Source organism: Periophthalmus magnuspinnatus, chromosome 21, assembly GCF_009829125.3.
Source record: "Periophthalmus magnuspinnatus isolate fPerMag1 chromosome 21, fPerMag1.2.pri, whole genome shotgun sequence".
In the NCBI taxonomy this organism is placed as follows: Eukaryota; Metazoa; Chordata; class Actinopteri; order Gobiiformes; family Gobiidae; genus Periophthalmus; species Periophthalmus magnuspinnatus.
The window spans coordinates 18,211,114-18,232,349 of record NC_047146.1 but is presented as its reverse complement, the minus strand read 5'-3'; the positions used below and the strand labels follow the sequence as shown (position 1 = coordinate 18,232,349).

Below are 21,236 nucleotides of genomic sequence, written 5' to 3'. Positions count from 1 at the left end.
CAACACTCGTCTTTACTGTTTTGTTGACTATGGAGCTGTTAAGTGATGACGTCATTTCCGGGTCCAATTAGAAACTTCTCATCTTGTAGCTTTGTTTGTCTTCTTTATTAATTAAGCAAGAGAAAATTACTTTTAAAAAAAACATGTTTAACCACAAATTGTATCAAATATGTAAATTTAAAAAAATGTAAATAGTAATAATATACCATAACATAGGATTACCAGTGTGTATATTTCATTGCTGCTCACTGCTAACGCTAGCTTAGCCTAGTCTAGCTTCTGTACCTCAGCCTCCCTCGCACACTTTCCGTCACAGGTATAACCATTGATCCATGCTTATGACCACGTTAGCTTTAAACAACTTCATTCTCGTTATATTGTGAGATGTGTTGTTGCTAAAAAAAAAAAAAAGTTAATTATAAACATGTCCATTGTTTTCAATCAGATGATGGACCAGGAAGTGACATCACACTTAACAACTCTATATTTGAGGTGAAATACTTGGCCATATCCACAGAATATCAGCCACACTTCTCTTGCAACTCCTATCGTCAGAAATATGCAACATGAATAGGCTAACAGTTTAGTAAGAAACAGATCACCTCTCAGTTATTCAATATCTTCTTCAAAAACACTGCACCAAAAACCCTGGCTCTTCCACTGGACCGCATCTGTTCAAATTACCTTTGCTCTTATCTCTATATTTTTTCCCACTATAGCGCGCAGTCGATCCTTTACAGAGAGGGAGAGAGAGCAGAGGCTTCGGAGTTGGGTTGAACCTTCACACTTGGGTGACGGAGCATGGCGTTGGCACCTTGACGTCTCTGTATTTCACGTGATAGACACTCGATTAGCGGCGGCGAAATAGACTATGCATCAGGACCTGGTAAAAAGCCTGTCAGGTCTGCGCAACTAGCACCGAGATTTCCATTACCAGTCTGTGCAGAGTTACTAAATCAGTCACCGGCAGTCTTACTCTCTATTGAATCCGAACTGCGAGCAATTATGGGGTAGCCAGACCTTGGGATGCCCTGGTGGAGGGATAGAGGGAGGAGGGATGGGAGATGGATGGAGGGGTAGAAGAGTGTAAATCAGAGTGCAGTGATGGAACGCGCGTGTCGCTGAATAAGGCCCATTTGCGCGATGTGCTTAAATGTTTGCTCTGCGCTGAAGAAACGGCCACGACTAGCTAATATGTAACGCAGACTTATGTAGAGTGGACTGCATAGTGTACTGGGGAGGGTTTGCATCGGAGTGTGAGTGCCCTGGGGTAGACTGATGGATGCGTGGCTGCCAATCTGCTCCATCTGCCCCTCCAACCTTCGCCAGCATACACACACACACAAACACACACACACACACACACACACACACACACACACACACACACACACACACACACACACCCCCCCACACACACACACACACACACACACACACACACACACACACACACACACACACACACACACACACACCAGATTCATACCAGGCAAGGTAGGCAAAGTGTTTTGCCCAAGGACAGAAATACAGTTTTCCCTAGAGCCACTGCTGTCCCACTGTGGCACCTCGTATTCCCTTCAACCAGGCCCAACTTGGACCACATCTTGGACAGCACAATGTCTTTGCTTTGCTGACTGAACAATAATACAATAACACTCTCCTTAAACGTATGATTATTACATGACCTTTATTTTTCTTCAACAAAACAAAGCTTACAATGTGAACTGTTGGGTGGCCCATGTAGAAATGCAGTTCATATCCATCTTCTTCTACTTATCCGGGAATGGTTTGCAAGGGACGTAAGTACACTTCCCTACGCACACACCAGGGAATAGCTTTAACCTCACAACACAATATTTATTTAATTTAGGCCCAGTGTTGGCTCCACTGAAGAGGTGAGTCAAAAGGGGTGAAGAGCAGGGAGAGACAATCACCAAATCATCACAGCTGGGAATCAACTGCAGTTTTCGTAACAATATTACAACTCATACAGCCAACGATCAAGTAATATTGTGAGTCTTTTGATACTATGGTATAACAAGATCCTTTCTACTTTCCATTAATTTGAAAGTGACATGAGTTGCTTTATGAACGAATCTCTTGATATAGCTGCAGTTGCATTATGTTGGTCCAGTTGAATCGTCCATGTTTTCCCATATCAGAGCTGTGTCCTGTCCTGATCTCTGCAAAGGACTCTCTCTCTCTCTCTGGCTCTGCTCCGGCTCTGTTCTGGCCCACACCTCAGCTCCTGACAGCTGTAAGATTAACTCTTGGCTGCGGCGGCGCTCAAGCACACCAAATTAAATTAATGGAACAAATTTGCCTCCTAATTAAGATGAAAATAGGTGTCAGTTGTAACCTTGCTGAGCACTAATTATGTACAAATGATTTATCATGTGTTTGGCCGTGATCGGAGACACTGCGGCGCGCGCCCTGTTAAGAGATGCCGCCTGATTAACGCTGACAGGAAGTGCGAGGAGGAGAGGAGCCGACCAATCAGAGCAGAGCATGAGTTCGGGCCGCAGTCCAACCCATTACGCACGTCCACTGAGCAGCTGAGCACCGCGGAGGAGGATACTAACGTCTGGCTATGGGATTGTATTGTTTTATAGAACTGTTGTGAATGAGGTTGTCGGATAAACAAGTCGGCGGTTTGATCCCTGCTTGCGGTCTGACCTTGGGCAAGTTAAGGACATAGTCTCAGTTATGTCCACAAAGGAGACATGCATTACTCTTTCAAAATTATTCAATTCAAATTAAATATCTTGATCCTAAATCATTTCACTTTCAAGATAATTCTGACAGAAACACATGAACTTAAGTTAAGACCCAGTAAATAAATGAATAAAGTCAAAACTCCTCAAGATTAATAAGATGAATTCAAGTGTTTTATCAGTGCTGTAGTTATGCGTTTTTGCAGCGTATAAAGGTTGGTAGTCTCACCTTTGCATCCTTCGTGCTTAAGCTCCTGTGATTTTAGCTAATTAAGTTAAAGCAATGGAAATAGAAAGTTAAAACCACACTCTGTAACATTCCTCATGAGATTATAGCTAAAGAAATAACATTTCCATAGAAACAAGCAGGAGAAGGCCCTTCTCCAAGCCAAATAATAAGAGTCAGGTTTGTGGAGATGCAAGCCTGCTCACAGTAAGGATGCATATTATTTATTTATTTATTTTATGTATTTAGTGCAATAAAAACAACCAAAATAAAAAAATAAAAAATAAAATAAATAAATAAATAAATTAAAAAAAAGCTTTCATGTGGTTGGGTAACACTGGATATTAATAAATACATTTCCACAGCTTTTATTTTCAAAAAAAAAAATAAAAAAAAAATCTATAATCTGAAAATGAGAAATAACCAATATCATGTTGATTTTAAAAGGAACTAATTAATGTTTGAATGAGCTTGCCCTAAAAGCACCATTCCCCCCTTACTCTACCTCTAGTGTACAGTACCTTCTCTTCCCAGCGGGTGGCGCTATAACCAAACCCTGCCTTACCTTTCACATATCATCTTGTACTTCCTCATTTTGTGCTCAAATGTGCAATGTACAGACAGATTTGGTCATAGTGTGCAGTGATTAGCATTTGAATAGCAGTCCCTAGTGGGCGCTATACAGACACAATTAGTAATCAGTGTTGTGCAGCCATGAGATCTGCTCCTGTCTGCTGCTTCAGTCATGTGCATGGAGACAGGGACGAGGAGAGAGGAGGACATGTTTGAATTGCCAGGTTATTGTTAGCTCAAAAGGAATATGTAGCCTGCGCCGTGTTACTGGTTTAAAAGACTTAGATCTGCTACAATCACTCTGAGCAAAATCAGACCAGAGATTACTGCATTTTGTGCTTTAATAACTGTGTGAAATACTATTTTAAGTATTTCAGGACTTATACTTGAACACATTTTTTAGGCAATAGTTTAGCATTTTTTCCCTTCTGTACCTATACTACTACTTAAACGAACTGTATGTAAATGGTAAATGGTCACAATTGTATATAATGCTTTTCCACCTTCAAGGCACTTAGAACATTTTATATTAAGGAACCACTCACCCATTCACACACATATTCATACACCAGTGTACGCAGACACTGTGTACACTGTAGGATGTAAGTGGATCTGACTGCTCTACCAACTGAGCTACTGTCGCCCTTTTATCATGTAGCCTGTGCTGTAAATGTATAAAAAAAGGTTCTGCAATCACAACTGCACCTAGAGTCTTAACCTGAAAATAGAGGACACGAACACATTTTTCTCATTCTCTGTATATGGAAAGTTCATGCCTCTGTTTTTCGAATTACTATACTTGCCCTATTATGTTGGATAGTACCCGTGGTAAATATGTATCATAGTTTCAGTCAAGTGAAAGTTTGTAAAAAAAAAAAAAAAAAAGTTGAACATTAAAATTATATCCAGAATGTAATGGAAGACAAAATGAAGGTTTTGTATTTTTGGATTACCATCTCATGATATCAGGTGGTGGTGGTGGCAAGCAGGTGACAGACCCTCCACCAGAAAAGTTACACTTAGATAATCTACTTACATTATGCAACCACCTACCACTGAAAAAAATAAAAACACCACAGGTCATCTCCAGTTGAATCTATGGTTTTGGATGGTCTTTCTTTTTGATGGCGATGGCGTGGTTCCATGGATCATATGGAGGAGAGGATGGAGGAATGGAGGGAGGAGTGGAGAGGTCAAAGGGTAATCTGACAAATGGGAGAAGTGAGTGGGACATGGGGGTCTATTAGTGACTGCTACACTCCAGTGAGGATCAGATTTAAGGCCTACAGAACCATGCCACAACTGCAGACACAGTTCAACTTATCACCGCTTCATTCAATTTCGATGATATATTTTCTGTAGGTTATATGGGGTTAGGTTATTTCATATAAGCTGCTCCATTCTCTATCTATGTTGGAACATTGTATCCTCATGAAAAACATACCCAGAGTTTTGATTCATTCACATGCTGTCTTTTAGTGAGCAGGCCTTTACGATAGTCTAACATACTGAAGCCAAATGCACGGATAAATCTCTCCAAGTCCGGTTTAGACAGTATAGCTTTGATTTTTTAAGGATTTTTTAAATGGTAAAAAGCTGCAGATGTTATTGATTTGATGTGCCTGTTAAAAGTTTAAGTCTCTGTCCATTATTACCCCTAGATTTCTAGCCTGACTTGAAAGTTTTAGAGAGAGAGACTATTAGAGTGACAAATTTGGAGTCGGGATCCATATTTGGAATTCCGACCGTGCGTATCATAGCAACCAAAGGACCAATCTGGAGCGAGGCTGTTGAACGGAAATGCTCTTCCTGCCCTTCGCGCTGGTTTAGCAGGGAGCAGGCGCTTAGCAATGCTGTCAATCAAACCTGTTGCTAACACTATCAAGAGCGAAATAAAAATACTGGGATCATGTAAAAAAGGTTAATTCAAACATTTTAAAACCAGAATGACGAGCCTGACAGCAGCAGTTACAGAGAGAGGTGACAGTTCAATAGAAAGTGAATTGGAACGCGGTGGGTAGCAGGTTAGCTCTGTCCATTTATATAAACAGTCTATGGACACGGCTAAAGTTTTCCAAACCAGATTTCAACTTCCTTCTAGCCACTATCTGTCCTCTTTGCCATTGGCCCAGTTTCCCCCACATCCTTATATGGCATTGTCCAGGTGTGTGCAGTGCGCTCTGATTGGCCACAAGCCCCTGCACCCCGTCTGACCCCGTTCTGCCGGAGGAGATAATTGCTTGTCAGCCATAAATGGAGAGATTAATGAATTCATTAGCAGCCGCGAGTTTAGCTTTTCACGGCAGCACTTACGCCTATGACACATCACGCCTATTGTTTTACTTGCTAGTTAGCCGCCAACAATAACATTCACACAGCAAATTGCCTCATACGTGAAGAGAAGCTGCGTCCTTATCCCGCGCTTCGGCAAATAATGCGGACAAAAGCAGCCCAAATCCCGATTCTTCATCTTAATTACCTTTGTTAGCACGTTGGGTGTGCGAGAGGGAGACGAGACAGGATGCATTAATCCACATTAGCAAAGCGAAGCAGTCAAGTGTGCGGCGCGGTGCTCGGTAGCTAACTCTCTCCACTTAATTAGCAAACATGTAAACATAATGTGCAACAATGTTTATTCTGAAATGTACCAAGCAGCTAATGAAGGATTGTGGATGTTTCTGAAGCAGTGTTGAAGCTGTGGTGGTAGAGCATTTAAAGGTGCACTATGTAACATTTCTGATAGAGATGTGATAGCTTTGCCTTGATCTGGACACATATAAGCAGTAAAACACTTCAAATTGACTGAATGCACAATAAATAGGCCTATATTTAAAGCCAAACTGCGGAAGATTCCAGTCAAAGCAAAAACACCTCCATCAAAAAAGTTACATAGTGCACCTTTAACCATACAGCACAGTTATAGATGGTGCATTTTGCAGTACTGTTTTTATTTAATGGCAAATCCAGCATAAAAACTGTGATTTTTATACAGAGGGATATCAGTCTAGTCACCAAGTCCTCCATAACGACTCAAGTCTGTACCAAACATGATCATCCAATCACATTTGATTATTTCAGTGGCACATGTGAAACGTATCGTTTTTAATAAAATCACATTTCTCTCACCTCAGATTAACAGAGTTTTGTGCTTCGTTTATTGATTCTACAGAAATACGCAATGTCTTTCAGTCCCTTGTGATATTTTTTCCTTTCTTTTCTTGTCGTAAGTTTTGATACGGACGGACCTTGCATGTTCCTGATTGGGTAGTTCACTTGTCAATCACACCCATCTGAACTCTAACTTTAACCGGTGACCAGACTCACATCTTTGTAAAGTATTGGAGAAGCGTGTATTCTGGATCCCAGGCAAGAAAATAGTGTGAAAAATAGTATGTACAGTAGAAAAGACTATGTTCTCTGGTCTCTGGTCTTCTTACTGGCTCAGACTAAAGACTAAAGTCAGGAACCCCAGCTTTAAAAGATCAAACTTATTATCATGCAACAGCTCTGACTGAACATAAGCACACACATTATGAAATACAAGGAGGCCAAGGGTAAATGGCGTCCTCCACAACAGTGCATTGGCCTGACCTAACCCTTCACACACACCTGATTTGGTCAGTGGTAGAAAGGTACATAATACAACCAAAAAAGTACTGCACTGTAAGTATTTATTTATATATTTTTTGTTTTCAGTTTGCCTAGTACACCATGTGACTTCCTCTATATTCCATAAGGAGGAAATCCTATCGAAGTAAATTATTTTAACTGGTATCTGTACTTTAGCGTCTCTGTACTTTCTGCTTTCTGAACAGTACATTTTTTTATGGCATGATACAGCCTGCGATTAGTTTTGGTTTTGCATATTCAGTGACATTTAAACATTTTTGTGTTCAAGTCTCAGTATTGTGCAAACTATATCTGTGTGAAATATTCAAGCGCTTCAATACTGACACTTATTTTTTATGCAGTATTTACTTTTACTTATTTTGTGTCTGTACTTTTGTTCATATAACAAAATTAGTACTTCTTCCAGCACTGGATTTGGTTAGATTATCCATTATATAATTCATCACACAATTAATCAACAGCCTGCAGCTTTGGATCTGCGGCCCACCCAGGTCCTATCCCTGTCACAACAAAACACTCTTCAAATCTCCCGGTGACTCGCTCTGTCTGCTGGCTCTGCCCTCATATTCAGAGACATTGTTCTTGTACTTTGTCCAGGTGTAGTACCAAATTCAGTCCCAGTTTAGTCGTAATTTTGGTGTATTCTATGTGGTCTAAACCAAGGCTACTGATGCATTTAGCCCAACTGTTTTTGTCTGGGATCCAGAAGGAGTTCATATGGACGTGATTGACAAGTGGATTAACCAATCAGGGATCCACATGGTCAGTTTGTATCAAAACAAATATGGCTTCTTGTGAGGGGAAAAAGAAAAGTAAAAAAATGAGCAAAGCACTAAACTCTGAGGTGAGGTAATCTGAGGTGAGAGAAATGCATTGTTTGTAAATGACAGGTGACCAATGAGCTCCTTTGTTGTGTCACTGAAATAAACAAATCTGATTGGACGAAGTGGAGACCAGACTGATATCCCTCTGTATAAAAATACAGAAAGATATAAGGCAACTACTGTTTTTTTCTTTTACAGCATTTTTATTGATTGTACTGATTTTATGGACTGCTCTGATTAAGTGTCTATACTAACTCATTCTGTAACTTTTATCTCTGTATTGTATAGATTTATTATGTGTTTCTGCACCTATGCACAAATTTCCCTTCATGGAACAATAAAGTTTTATTAAAGAGGGGATATTTTACATCTATGAGGTTTTAACTGCTAACACATATTTAGATCACCATGTTACTTTTTGTAGTTTTAAAAATGCAAAATTTGCTGTTTTATAAGTTTCACTTTCATTTTTGTGTGTCCACTCCTTTTGCTCTCTGTGCCAAGTCTAACCCCCTTCAGAGCACTATCACAACACAATCAGTGTGCATGAAACTACTGCACATCGCATCAGGTTTGTCAAGTTGTTTTGTACAGTTTTGTATCACGTTGTTGTATATTTATATATTATATATTTATCGTGTGGGAGCATGGATGATGTAGTCTTGTGGGCTTAGCCATGTACAGGCTCATACTGCTAACGGTAAGGAGGGTTCAAACAGAGCCCAGGACAGATCACTAGATTACTCAAAAATGCATGGGTGACATCTAAAACCTTTTCAAGCATGTTTTTTGATGAAGGAACGTTATAACATGGGTGCACACACACACTGGGTGCGCACACACATTCACCACATAAAAAAACAAACTAAAACAGAACTATATCCGAAACTAACCTAATCTAAATTAGGACTAACCAATGACTAGAACAGGACCAAACCAAATAAGGATTAAAATCGGCTCAATTTAAGACCTAATAATGACAAGTGTGAACATCCCCCAACTTAACTGCACCTTATTGTGTTTCATCATAACACACATGAAGATAAAGAACATGACTTATCAAACAGAGCTTTAATAACATCGTAATAACACAACAGCTTTCACATGCTGAGGTCTAGCATCTCGTTTATGTTTTTGTTTTGTCCCTTCTTACTGTATTCAACATGAACCACAAACATGTTAGGATACAAAACCATACTGTTATTTGACATCACCTGGAACCACTGGTTTTCAACTCAAACTCTTTAATACTAGAAACTGTTACATCTGTACAAGTTGTGTTAGACACAGAGGACTATAAATAAACATTGTATGAGTATGGTCCTACAGTATGAAATTTTCTGGATTTTTGAATGGTTTGTGGACATTTAAAGAAGACATTTTAAGACTTTTAGAGTGGAACTAAACAGTAAATCCACTTTTTGTGATAATAAACTGTGTATATGGTGTTTTAATAATAATAATGTTTACTGTTACTGTTTCATTTTTTGGCAATTTTAGTGGAAAAGGTATACGCAGCTTTCTGGTCATAAACCGGGTGCGTGCTGCCTCCAATGACCTCCAATTTCAAGTACTATGTGACCTCACATGATTACAGACAGGTGTTTCTGATTCCAACCACCTGGCTACAGGGGCGGAGTTTAAAGTGTGGATACCTGTTAGATCAATCACATGGTTCCTTATACCTCTACACACCTCTTCTCCTCCCCTCACTCTTTTTTTTAGTCCACAGGTGCTGCTCAGCTTAGCAGCTCTATTTGGTGTTTTTATTTTTAAAAACTGTGATACTTGTCAGTTCTGCATGTATGATCCCAATTGAGATTTTAAGATGGTAAATACTAAACTTAGTCTTCATGTTGGACTGTGGCCTCGGGACCTGGGCCAGGAGCCCATATTTACAGATAGAATAATCTGTAGCGCTATAGATGCGCTCACCTGCAGCGGTGCGCTGGAGGAGGCGGGGCTCAGCCAGCCTGTTTTAATGCATGGAGAACACATATCCTGCTCATCCTTCACAACATTTAGTGCTTTTGTTGACTATGCAAACTGCCTTACTGCTTAAGATTTTCCATTATACAATTCCTCACACATCAACATCCTGCAGCATAATGCATAAAATACCCATCTCAATGCATCAGCTGATAGATACGACCACATGAGTGCATGTGCCGAGTCAGGACGCACCATCAACAAGTGGACATGACTATAATAGACACATTTATGTTTTCTCTTTAGGCTATAACCCAAGTAACTGCATATAGACTGTATGAAAACACCAGCACCTCACTGACCACCGCTGTCTTCACTAGACAAGTACTTTCACTTGTACATGTCGCCATCTGACGTGTAATCCCAGGCCCGGGTCTAGAGAGGTGCAAAATAATGACACCTAACGCAAGAGTAATGTCTTTGCACCCCTTTGAAACTTTTCAGTTTTGTCTGCACCCAGGCCTGTGTAATCCACAGGTCCACTGGTCCTGACGGCACATTACGATTCAAAACTAGTATTTACCTTTCTCCAGTCAGCTGCAGTGGGTGCTGCCATCATCATTTGGGTTGTATTATTTTATATGGGGCTGTCAGTGTTCACAGAAAATAAGTTCTATGTGGACTACAAAGCCATTTTAAAGTCTCCCAGAGAATCGGTGCATTGTTGAGTTGTTGGTCACATGAACATTGAACATTTTACACAAATCAACCTACTTTATAATTCTCCATGGAAATGAATGATATTCCCACTTAACCAGAAGTGCGCCGCAAAAGTGGTCGTGGTGGAATAATCGTTTTTTTCTATGACTTTTTTCTGGCCAGTTATATAATGCCTTTGATGTTTGATCCTAAGCTCTAATAATAATTGTGATTTAAATGTGTTGGTGAAATGAAGCACTCAGCACCTATTTTAAAATTGAAAACCTGTTTGAGTGGCATTTATAAAAGTAGAAAAATTACAGTTTCAAATATGTGCGACAAACTGGCTAAAATTCGTGTCCCTTTTGAAAATCTATATATATACATTTAGTACTAAGAGTATTAAACATGCCAAAACTGAAAAGCATCATAGAAAGAGGACGACAAAATTGACATACTGTATAATTTACCAATAATAATAATAATAATAATACAGTATCTTCAGTTTAACCAAAATGTGATTAAAATGTGTGTATACTTTAGTTTTAATTGTTTAAATTTTGCTCAGAAAATAGACTGGGACACATATGCTTTGGTATATAAATGTTACAATGGTAAACTTTGAAAACACAGAGGAGCATTTCTTTGATTACAGCCAAATCACTTTTTCAGGTTTTGTAAATGTTTGGTAGTTTAAAAAAATTATATTCTAATTTTGCATATCTTAAAAAAACAAAACAATTTATAGATAACTATATAGACCATGCACCTCTATATAAAAGTACCAGTTCATGCTAGTCCAGCCAGTGTTGGTAATAAAATGGCATCCTGTAACACTGCATCTGAACAGCTGAATGTAGAAGAATATCATATAGATACTAATAGGTTGTGTTCACGTTCTATAATTTCATACTTTCAGATGGAGGGCAGGGGCCTGTATAACTCTATGGGAGAGTCACTGTTTTAGAAAGATCCACTAATATTGAACCTTATTATTTTAGTTCAGGATTGGCTCCACAAAAGTCTTAAAGTCCTTTCAACTGACAACAATCACATCACTGTGGTTGAATAATGGCTCCACTTCTGAAACTATTATGAAAAAGTAATTTGATTTTCAGTTTAGTTTAATCTTAGTTTTAATAAGACGTTGAACTTTGTGCCAGTTTTTGTTTCATGTGGAAAGATCCAGTAATTATAGACATTAACCAAAAACCAGGTCAACAAATCTGCAATCTGACAGTCACACAGCAAATTCCACCACAGTATTAAGACCTGTCCTCCAGCTCAGTCTTAAACTATACGGATTATAAAATGTTTCTGATGTGACGTGAACACAACCTATAGAATGTGCGTTACATCCTGAGGCTTTGATACTGAAGACGTTTATATTGTTTTGGTTGACAGTCTGACCAGCCTCCTCCAGCAGAATTGCAGATCTGCTTTTAAAAATGGCTGATTTTTTAGTCCCAAATAAAGCCAAAGAATTTAATTTCCTTGTTCCATGAGAGTTTGGAAATACTGAGTTCCAGAGTGAGCAGTTAGACTCGGAGTTCAAAAAATGTCTTACAAGCACCAAACTCCGGCCTGAATGCTCAATCCTGGTGCATCTTCTCCTGGATGAACTTGTATTCGTACTAAAAGAGAGACAAAGCAAAAAGACAATCACATTCTGGAAAAAAAAATAATTTAGATCTACATTTTTTTTTTATTATTAAAATGACTGTAACCAATTTTTACACATGTATTTGAACAAAACTTATCTTGACTCAGTACAGATATATTGTATACGCAGCTCTTCCAGTCAAAATGAGACCACTGTGTATTATTTGAATGCAATTACAAAGCATTTATCCTTTTTCCTCAAATCAGGAAGTGCGCTGATAACATGCTAGTTGTCAGCATTATTGAGACAGCAAAACTCCAGTCTGGTCTCTGAATGCTGTGAAAAGCGCTAATAAACTCATTGCAGTGACCAATTAGAATGCCAAGAATGCGTTTGGAAAGTGAGGAATAAGTTTGGGCCACTGCAAACCATTTAAAATGAACTAGCTCTGTTTTTTATATTTTAAGACAGTATAAATCAGTTACAGCTACTTCAATATGAATTATGCATTATAATAACTGCAGGCAACATGAACATTGAAGACATGGCTGAGATACTCACCAAAGCCAGTTGTCGTCCGATGTTTCCCATGGTGATGACTCCAGCGAAGAAGATACAAGGCAGCCAGGAGCGGATGTACAGGAAGTCTGGAGACGTGTACCTAAAGAGAACAAGTAATCCTTTCAAATAATTACAGAGATATTAACCATTAAACATAAATCTGCAAACTGACAGTTAAACAGCAAATTCCACCACAGAATTCAGACCTGTCCTACAGCACAATCTGATTTAAGATTCTACAGGTCAATGTTATTTAATACAGATGTGAGCAGGTAAAATTGATATTGTTAAATGCAGATTTCTTTCGAGTTCTTGGGTTTAGTCACTGATAGAAATGATCAGGTTCAACATTTGTGAATTTACCTTTTAAATACATCACAGTAAAGTACAATGTAATCAATAAAAAAAAACATCATTCTAGACTCTGAAAACCACCAATTGATGTTATATGCAAAACTATGAGTTTCTTTCCATTCAAAAAGACAATATTTTGTCTTCTGCTTTTAATCGCTATGGCAACGGTCCTCATTTCCATTATTCTGAAAAGTTATGGACCGAGTTTGAAATGTTAACATTTTGAAGAGACTACACCCACATACAAATACAAGCACAAAGTTTGCAACAGTAAATCCTCCATAGTGTTATTGACATACTGGAACAAGCCGTTGTAGACCAGCAGCTGTGTGGCGAGCGTGGCGAGCAGTGCGATGGTGACACCCAGGCCGAAGCCACTGCGAGACCGGTCGAAGGTCCACCACAGGCCAATAGACAGGGCCGCCAGGGTCAGGGACAGCTGCACGTTGTTAGCGAAGTCCACTTTCTGATGCAACACGCAGTCAAAGAGCAAATCTGGTACTGCACAGTTACAATGGGACTAAGGGGAAAGGTCGACTGGCTAAAAACTGGGACATAGCCACTGAATATGATTCATTCCACAATCGAAAAACACCTCTGAGGCCTAGATTTAGCTTTGTCTGAGTGCTGCGGTCAGTAATTTTTTCCAAGGGTCGACAAATTTATGTTAAAGGGAACTGTATATAAGATTTTGATTAAAAAAAATCCGTAAACATGACCCAACTGTGTATCCAGATATAAGTTAAACATGTTCAAAGCTAATATATCTTTTACTGATAAGAAGTGTAATGCTGATTTATTCTTAATTACGGTAATAAAACATTGGATATAATGGACAAGTTATTTGTTATAATTTGGAGTTTTGGTTCAAGATGATTTTCCCAGTCAGAAAGCAGAATGAGCCTCACATCAGTCTCTCTTTTGGGTTGCCAGTTTCAATGCTGAAATCCCATAGGTTTAAACCTAAAAGGACTCGCTGTGATCTGAATTCTCACTACCTAAACCCCAGCAGCCAATCATGAATCAGTGCTAGTGCAGCCTCTGCAGCTCAGATAGCAGAATTAGTGCACTTGCCATTAATATTTCAGAGTCATTAAAAATAAAAATGGTACAAAGCTCTATGCACTGGGGGGAGGAGCAGTTCAAATGATGAGGCTAAAGCATAATAGCTACTAAGTTGAGACATATGTTAATAGTAAAGCTTTTTCTTATTTAGTGCTGTTGTCATGATAATATCATGTGTGTTTTTTTTTTCTTTTTTCTATGAAACTGTTATCCAATTTCTTAATTGTAAAAATCTAAATCCAACATCATCAACATTGTGGTCAGTATCTGCTGTTAATTTCTTTTCATTTTTGATATTTGGTCAAAATTAAACAAAATAAAAGAGGATAGTTGAAAGTGTTGGTTGTGAGGAGATGTTGGAAAGATTGAGTGGGGCTGTGGCCAAGCAGAATACATTTGGTTTATATTCCACTGCAGTTGTTGGTGTGGTTGTGTGTTTTGGGATTTTGTCTTTTGAACACTCACTGTTTTGGGTTTTATTTTGTATTTTAGTTTGTTTTTGGTTTTATTTTTAACATTTTAATCTTGTTAATTTATTCAATTCTAAATATATATACATTTTTAATAAACAAACAGGTGAAGGATACAGCACTGGCATGGTTGATCCCGACGAACACGGCCACGCAGCGCATCACACTGGACCACTCACGCTTGAACTTGTGTGGCTCCCCCAAACGGCTGTCGATGCACGGGTACAGCAGGCCGATCAGCGCTAAAACACAAATACAGCCAATACAGGAACAGGAACGCTCTAGGGTTAGGTAAAAACGTAAATTCTCTGAGCACTCGAGCCTCAAATGCAAGACAATTCAGGATTACTCAAACATGCATGAATCACTCCAAATATAACTTGAATAAAACAATGATGAAGAAATACTGGTTAAATCACTGAGTCACAGAGCTCACTCAGTGGTGTTGAGCTAAAGCTGGAGCCAAAAGCTACGGATGGTGTCACATTCCCTCAGTCCACTTATATATATATGCAATCTATGGTTCACCCTGGCTGCACTCAGGTCAAACCACCAACCCGACCAGTGACAGTGTGATAACACACAGGAATTACCTCTCATGTGACTAATTTCATAGCCCAAAGAATTGAGAGTAACAGGTTTACAGTGTGGTGTCTAGAGAGGAAGTGGGTGGGGCCTCAGGGGAAAACAAGTGTGCTCTGGAGACAGCTGCTCGGCATCGTGGGTAATACAGCACACTGCTGAATGTGCACACAGTATTGTGGTTGGAGTAATGTGGATGCTAATTACCAATTAAAAGAGATCTGACTGACTCAGACCAACCCCTTTGCTTTTTTTTCCAATAGAGAAAAGTATAGGCTGAGGGACAAGTGCCCTGGTCACATCACATGAGGTTGCCTGTTTTTGAAAATGTGGAAGGAACTGAACACTCCTACAGTGAAAATGTGGAAGGAGAGAATAATGCAAAAGAACCTAAATCAATTTTGTCAACTGGGCAAAGGTTTTAGAGTGAAGACATTTTGTCACTCATCCAAACAGCTTCTTCAGTTCTGGGTTATATACCTGAGGCCGTCCCGCAGCAAGGAGGGACCCACCAGGCCGAGGAGAAGATGCTGCTGAGCACATCTGGAGGGAACAGTGTCACGTTCCTCTGGACCTGCAGGAGGTTCAGCACCAGAGCCAGGAAAACACCCACCGAGAAGAGCAGGGCACCACGGATCAGCAGGTTAGTGCTCCTACACAAGCAGCAAGGGAGGGGATTCATTATAGCGGTGAATGCAACTTTTGTGTTTTTCTTCAGGTACAGTTCTTTAGCTACAGTATGTAAGTTTTCACCTGCACGACTCCATGGAAATAAAATGTTAAAACTACAACATTCTCCATGGAGCTATATGAGTTTTATGCCATACTGTGGAAGATTATAGTCAAAGAAAACAAGCAGGAGGAGGGCCTCCTCCAGCCCAAATAAGAGACAGTAGAATGTTTATGACTGTGATTTTCAACACTGAATGGTAGCAGTTTCTGGTATATTCCCATGTGGCCTTATATCTGCATAATCCCTCAGTCGTTCAGAGAGGTTCCTAGTGGTCCATGGGCGTATACTAGTCTATGTGGTCTTATACTTGTTCTGATACAGCTCAAGATCATTCTAAGACTATTCAGGAAAGGTTCATTTCTGTCCTGTGAATGTGACTTTTTTAATATCGATACCTGCTCAAATGAGTATCTAGTTTCAATATTAGTTTTAATATTGATTAGTATCTGATTTTTGATACTTTTTATACTCCGTGAGAATGAATGCAGCATTAGAGTTTGAGATACGGACTAAGACTGAAGAAATTTATTTATTTTTTTAATTTACCAGGGTTAGACAAATGTATGTTAAACAATTTCACTTTACCTATTGGTGATGATGGAGATGTAGGGGCCGCGTGGTTGCCGTGGCGCCTGCCCTGGCCCAGCCCAGTGCTCTCCTCCTGCCGCGCTGTCACTCATGGCGGTCAGTGTGAGGGACATTGGTCAGGACGTTTGGTCCAGAGCACAGAAATCGTCAGAGGACGTCAGTGCCTCATGTCAGACCTGGACACAGAAGAGGCACAGTGAGAAGACAATACTTATAAAACACTCACACAACTACAGAAATACTTTTAGCTTTTTTAAAGAGGGGGTATTATACATTTTTTTAAGCTACCATGTTATAACATTCCATGCATGAAGAGGTTTTAGAATTCATCCATGCATGTTTGAAGATTATAGCGAGGCCTGTTCGAACACGGTTAACTGTTAGATTCTGTCCAATGTTCCACCCACAAGCCCATGTCACCCATGCTCCCACATGACAATTCTCCATAAATATACAAAAACATGATGCAAAACTGTACAGAACTGATGCGATGAACAGTAGTTTCATTAGTGGGATGCATGTTTATTGTGGTGTGATAGTGTTCTGAAGAGGGAGTGACTTAGCACAAGGACTCAGAGTGTCAAAAACAAAAGCAAAACTTATCTAATACATTGTTATAGCTATTATAGAATTTTCAAAACAATAAAAGGTGACATGGTGATCTAAATTTGTTGTGTTCATACCCCATAGAAATAAAACTCTTTAAAGAATGAGTCATCAACGTAATCGATGACGTTGACTAGGAAATTACATCAACAAAGGTAGAGCAAGTTAATGTGGCGGATATAACATCTGAACATTCGTGCTGTATTTCCACACAGGGCACAGCAGTGCACGTGTGAGACACACACAGTCAGAGCATTTTCAGCTCAGAACAGTGTAAAATGTGAATGAGGGCTCCTCCTGTTCAAAAGCAAAGCAGACTTCACAGTGCTGCATGTGCCACACTGTTTACACTATCGGCTCTGCCCAAAACTTCATCCAAACACGAAATGTGCTTCAGGGAGACTAAATTTCTCAGCGGAGCTACACAGGCAGTTACTGTTAAAGCGCACATGTCCAACGTGGACTATAGGCTACAGGCAAAAAGCACTGTGGAGTGTACAGGCACTTAGTCGATTAATCGAAAAAAACAATCACTAGATTAAGTGATAAGAAATTTGTCATTAGTTGCAGACCTCCCCCTTTTTAAATAGACATAAAGATTGTATACATAATATCATCAGTTAACAGTAAAGTGCATTTTAATATATTTTTCTAATTTTGTCTTGGTTTAGTGGGATAGTACCTGTGGTAAATATTTATCATAGTTTTAAGTGGCTTGTGGAAAAAAAAGTTGAGACGAAAAGTACAAAAATACAGAAGTAGGGCCAAGGTCTAAAACAACCTCCAACTATACTACCAGTCAAAAGTTTTAACACAACCTCTCATTCAGTGTATTTTCTCTTTATGTTTCCTACTGTTTACATTTTATATACATACTGATGACATCAAACATATGAAGGGGATCCCTGAAGGGCCCCAGAAGCATTGCAGAGGGGGCCCCCTAAAGGTTATATACATAACAAGCATTTGTTCATATGTCTTTATATTAGTATTAAGGTCACATGAATATATTGCTTTAACATATTATATAAGGAGAAAACATAAACATTACATATTATTTTATATGTAGTGTAAAATATTACAGGGTCTTCACATCGATGGGGGGCCGCAGCATAGCAGACTTTGGGAATGGCTGAATTAGGCTCTTCATGTACAGTTTTTTGTTTGTTTTTTTACTTTTTATCTGCTAAATAATTCTTACGTTTAATTAAATACTGTGGAACATTCTGGTCAATCACATTACTAGAAAAGTTAGTGCCCCTTTAAATGTACATATTTATTGAACATGAATTTATACTTATTATCACGTGAAGTTTAATGACACGTTCCTGATGTTTTTAATGCAGATTTATCAGAGCTTATGTCTTAGAAAAAAAGGACATTTGTACTACTGAATCGATTAAAATAACTACTCTACTTTGTGATAGTACATGAAATAAAAACGTGAAATACTAAGAATTACACTTAGAAAAACAAAACCGATAATTCCGGATAGCAACACACAAATAAAGCATAGATAAATAGTAGTGACAGATGGGTTCTTTCATTATAAAAAGTATTAGCTTATCGTTAGCTTTACTCCAAGATCACTGCTACTGTTATGTTGAGCTCTATGAAAACACTTACCTTATGCTAACATAAAGCCTCCGTTCGTTCGTTAATACATTTCCAGCGTTTTCAAAGTTAGATGGATCCAAAAAACTCAAAATTATTCCAGTAAGACCCGTTTTTCTGTGCCAATGAAGCCACTTCCGGTAGTGTAAGCTGAGGCGCCGCACAGCCAATCAGAGCGAAGAGGAGTGATGACATAAGCGCGTTACAGAAGGTGACGTTTTTCACGCCAGATCCCTGGATTTAAATAAATAAATAAATAAATAAATAAATAAATAAATAAATAAATAAATAAATAAATAAATAAATAAATAAAAACAAACAGGAATAAACAACAACAACAACAACAACATTAATAATAACAACAACAACAACAACAATAATAATAATAATAATAATGAACAAATAAATAAATAAATAAATAAACTAACTGTTATATTGTTATTTTATTTTACTTCATTTATAATAGTTTTTGCCCTTTTTACGGCACAGAGGTGGCTCCAGTCTTACAAGTCTTACAAAATTTCAAGTCTTTTCAGTCTTGGCAAATGTTGCTATCTTCTGGATTTTTCTCCCCTTCCTTGTCACTTGCATGAAAGTGTCAACTTAATAATTTAGTCACTGTCTGACCTTCAATGACTCAATGGTGCATTATGTAACGTTTCTAGACTGGAGTCTTCCAACCACTTGACTCCATGTTATGATCGTAATGTTTCACAGTATGGCAATAAACTCTTAATCTTGCAATTATATTCTATACAGGGATGCCCCGATCCAATTTTTTGAGTTTCGATCTGATTTCGATTTCTGATTTAAGTATCTGCCAATACCCAATATCAACTGATACCAGTGTAGAGACTGAAAAAAAATAAAAATCCTTATTTCCTTTAAACAAAAATAAAAAAGACAAAACTGACCCAGTGTAGCTGTTATTTATCCCATAAGTAAAACAGCTTTGTGTAAATAAAAATTCAAACACTGTTAGACTTTCTGGGCCAACTACAGTAAATAGTTCTGCATCAATTTATTTGTCCAACCAGGAAATTAGCTAAACCGATCTTTGGAAGCTGATATCCAATCTAGCAAATGTTTCAGTATTGATGCTGTTATGATAACCTGGCTCACATCAGACTGAAGTATAGCACTCTGAATTGAATTCTACACAGAGTTTGTGAACTCACAAATATTGCTGGCCTGGTTGCCGATACGGTGCATGGCTAATTTCATAGAGCTCCTGCAGTTGTCATCACGCAGTTGTGTAATGACAAACCCCATACTGGCAGGAACAGTGAATGAAAATAAACAGCTTAGAAATGTTAACCGTAGAACAAGAGTGAATTAGCCTGCTGAGTATGTACAGCATCTGCACATTATAGCACATTGTGTTTCACATCATTTAAACTGTCACTATCAGTAAATGTTAAAGGTGCAGGACTTAAAAAACATTCACAAACATCTCCAAAGACCCTTTTTGATGACAGCAGAGCTTCAGTTGTAGCCGAATGAGGTGCAGTCTGAGTGAGGCATTAAAGTGCACTGTTAACATGCTAGTTGTTTTCAGAAGGCCTAGCACTGTTATTAAGAGCACTTATAAACTCATTGTGGTGAATCATTTGGATGCTAGGAATGTGTCAGAACAGTGAAGAATAATGTTAGACAACTGCAAACCGCTTAAAATGAACTAGTTACAGCACTTTTAATTTAGAGATGTTTTCAGAATCACCTGTTATGTGCAGTTTTGTCAAATTCAACCAGTAGGCCTATGCACATTTCCATCCCCTTTCCTCTCAGCCTTCAGTCTGAAACTCCTCTTCTCTCCCATAAAGCCCTGACCTTCATGTTCTCTGCACGTAGAGCCCCACAAACCCCATAAAGGCCCTGCTCTCTGAAATGACTCCTCTCCTGTGCTCTCGCTGAGGGATGATGGTCCGGACTGAAGCCAAACAGCACGCTTAAACCCCGTCACCGCATGAATCACCGCTACAGGGACATCCATCTCGTGCTAAAAGGTGACCACAAATGATCTGTGAAGCGGCCCATATTGATTGGAGCGCGCGGGAGGTGTCACTTTTAATGCTGCCATGGCCTGATAGCGTCGCCCGCTGACAGCCCCGGGCCCTAACTCCGCTCTGATAGATTTTAATGGTGAAATATTGATTTTGCTCTGGCCAAGGTCTGCCGGAGAGGGCCAGATCATTTGTTGGGCTAATGCAGGACACAGGCGGAGCAGGGTCCAATCAATCATTTTGACAGAAGAGGGAGAGGCAAGGAGGGAAGGGAGAAGAACAAGAAGGAGGTACAGTGCTACAGTGTCAGGAAAAAAAGGTGAGACTGTGTAACTATGTACAGTGTATTATCCACATCATCATTAGGCACATTTTATTACAAATTCTGAAGGACGTAACATTGGCAAGATGGTGATCATAGTGCCTGGGTTTCCTCTTCCTGTTCAAAGGCACAATTTT

At 39.0% G+C, this 21,236-nt stretch overlaps 1 protein-coding gene across 1 annotated transcript; it reads right to left on the bottom strand.

Moving 5' to 3' along the window:
* Positions 1 to 9,023: 9,023 nt before the first annotated feature.
* Positions 9,024 to 18,942, bottom strand: insig2 (insulin induced gene 2). Its single transcript, XM_033986891.2, has 7 exons — positions 18,787 to 18,942; positions 16,552 to 16,730; positions 15,714 to 15,886; positions 14,769 to 14,893; positions 13,416 to 13,582; positions 12,763 to 12,862; positions 9,024 to 12,232 (listed from the first exon to the last, which is right to left on the bottom strand). Exons 2-7 carry the CDS (start codon positions 16,665 to 16,667, stop codon positions 12,191 to 12,193), a joined length of 723 nt encoding a protein of 240 aa, XP_033842782.1. The 5' UTR covers positions 16,668 to 16,730; positions 18,787 to 18,942; the 3' UTR covers positions 9,024 to 12,190.
* Between the last annotated feature and the right edge of the window lie 2,294 nt (positions 18,943 to 21,236).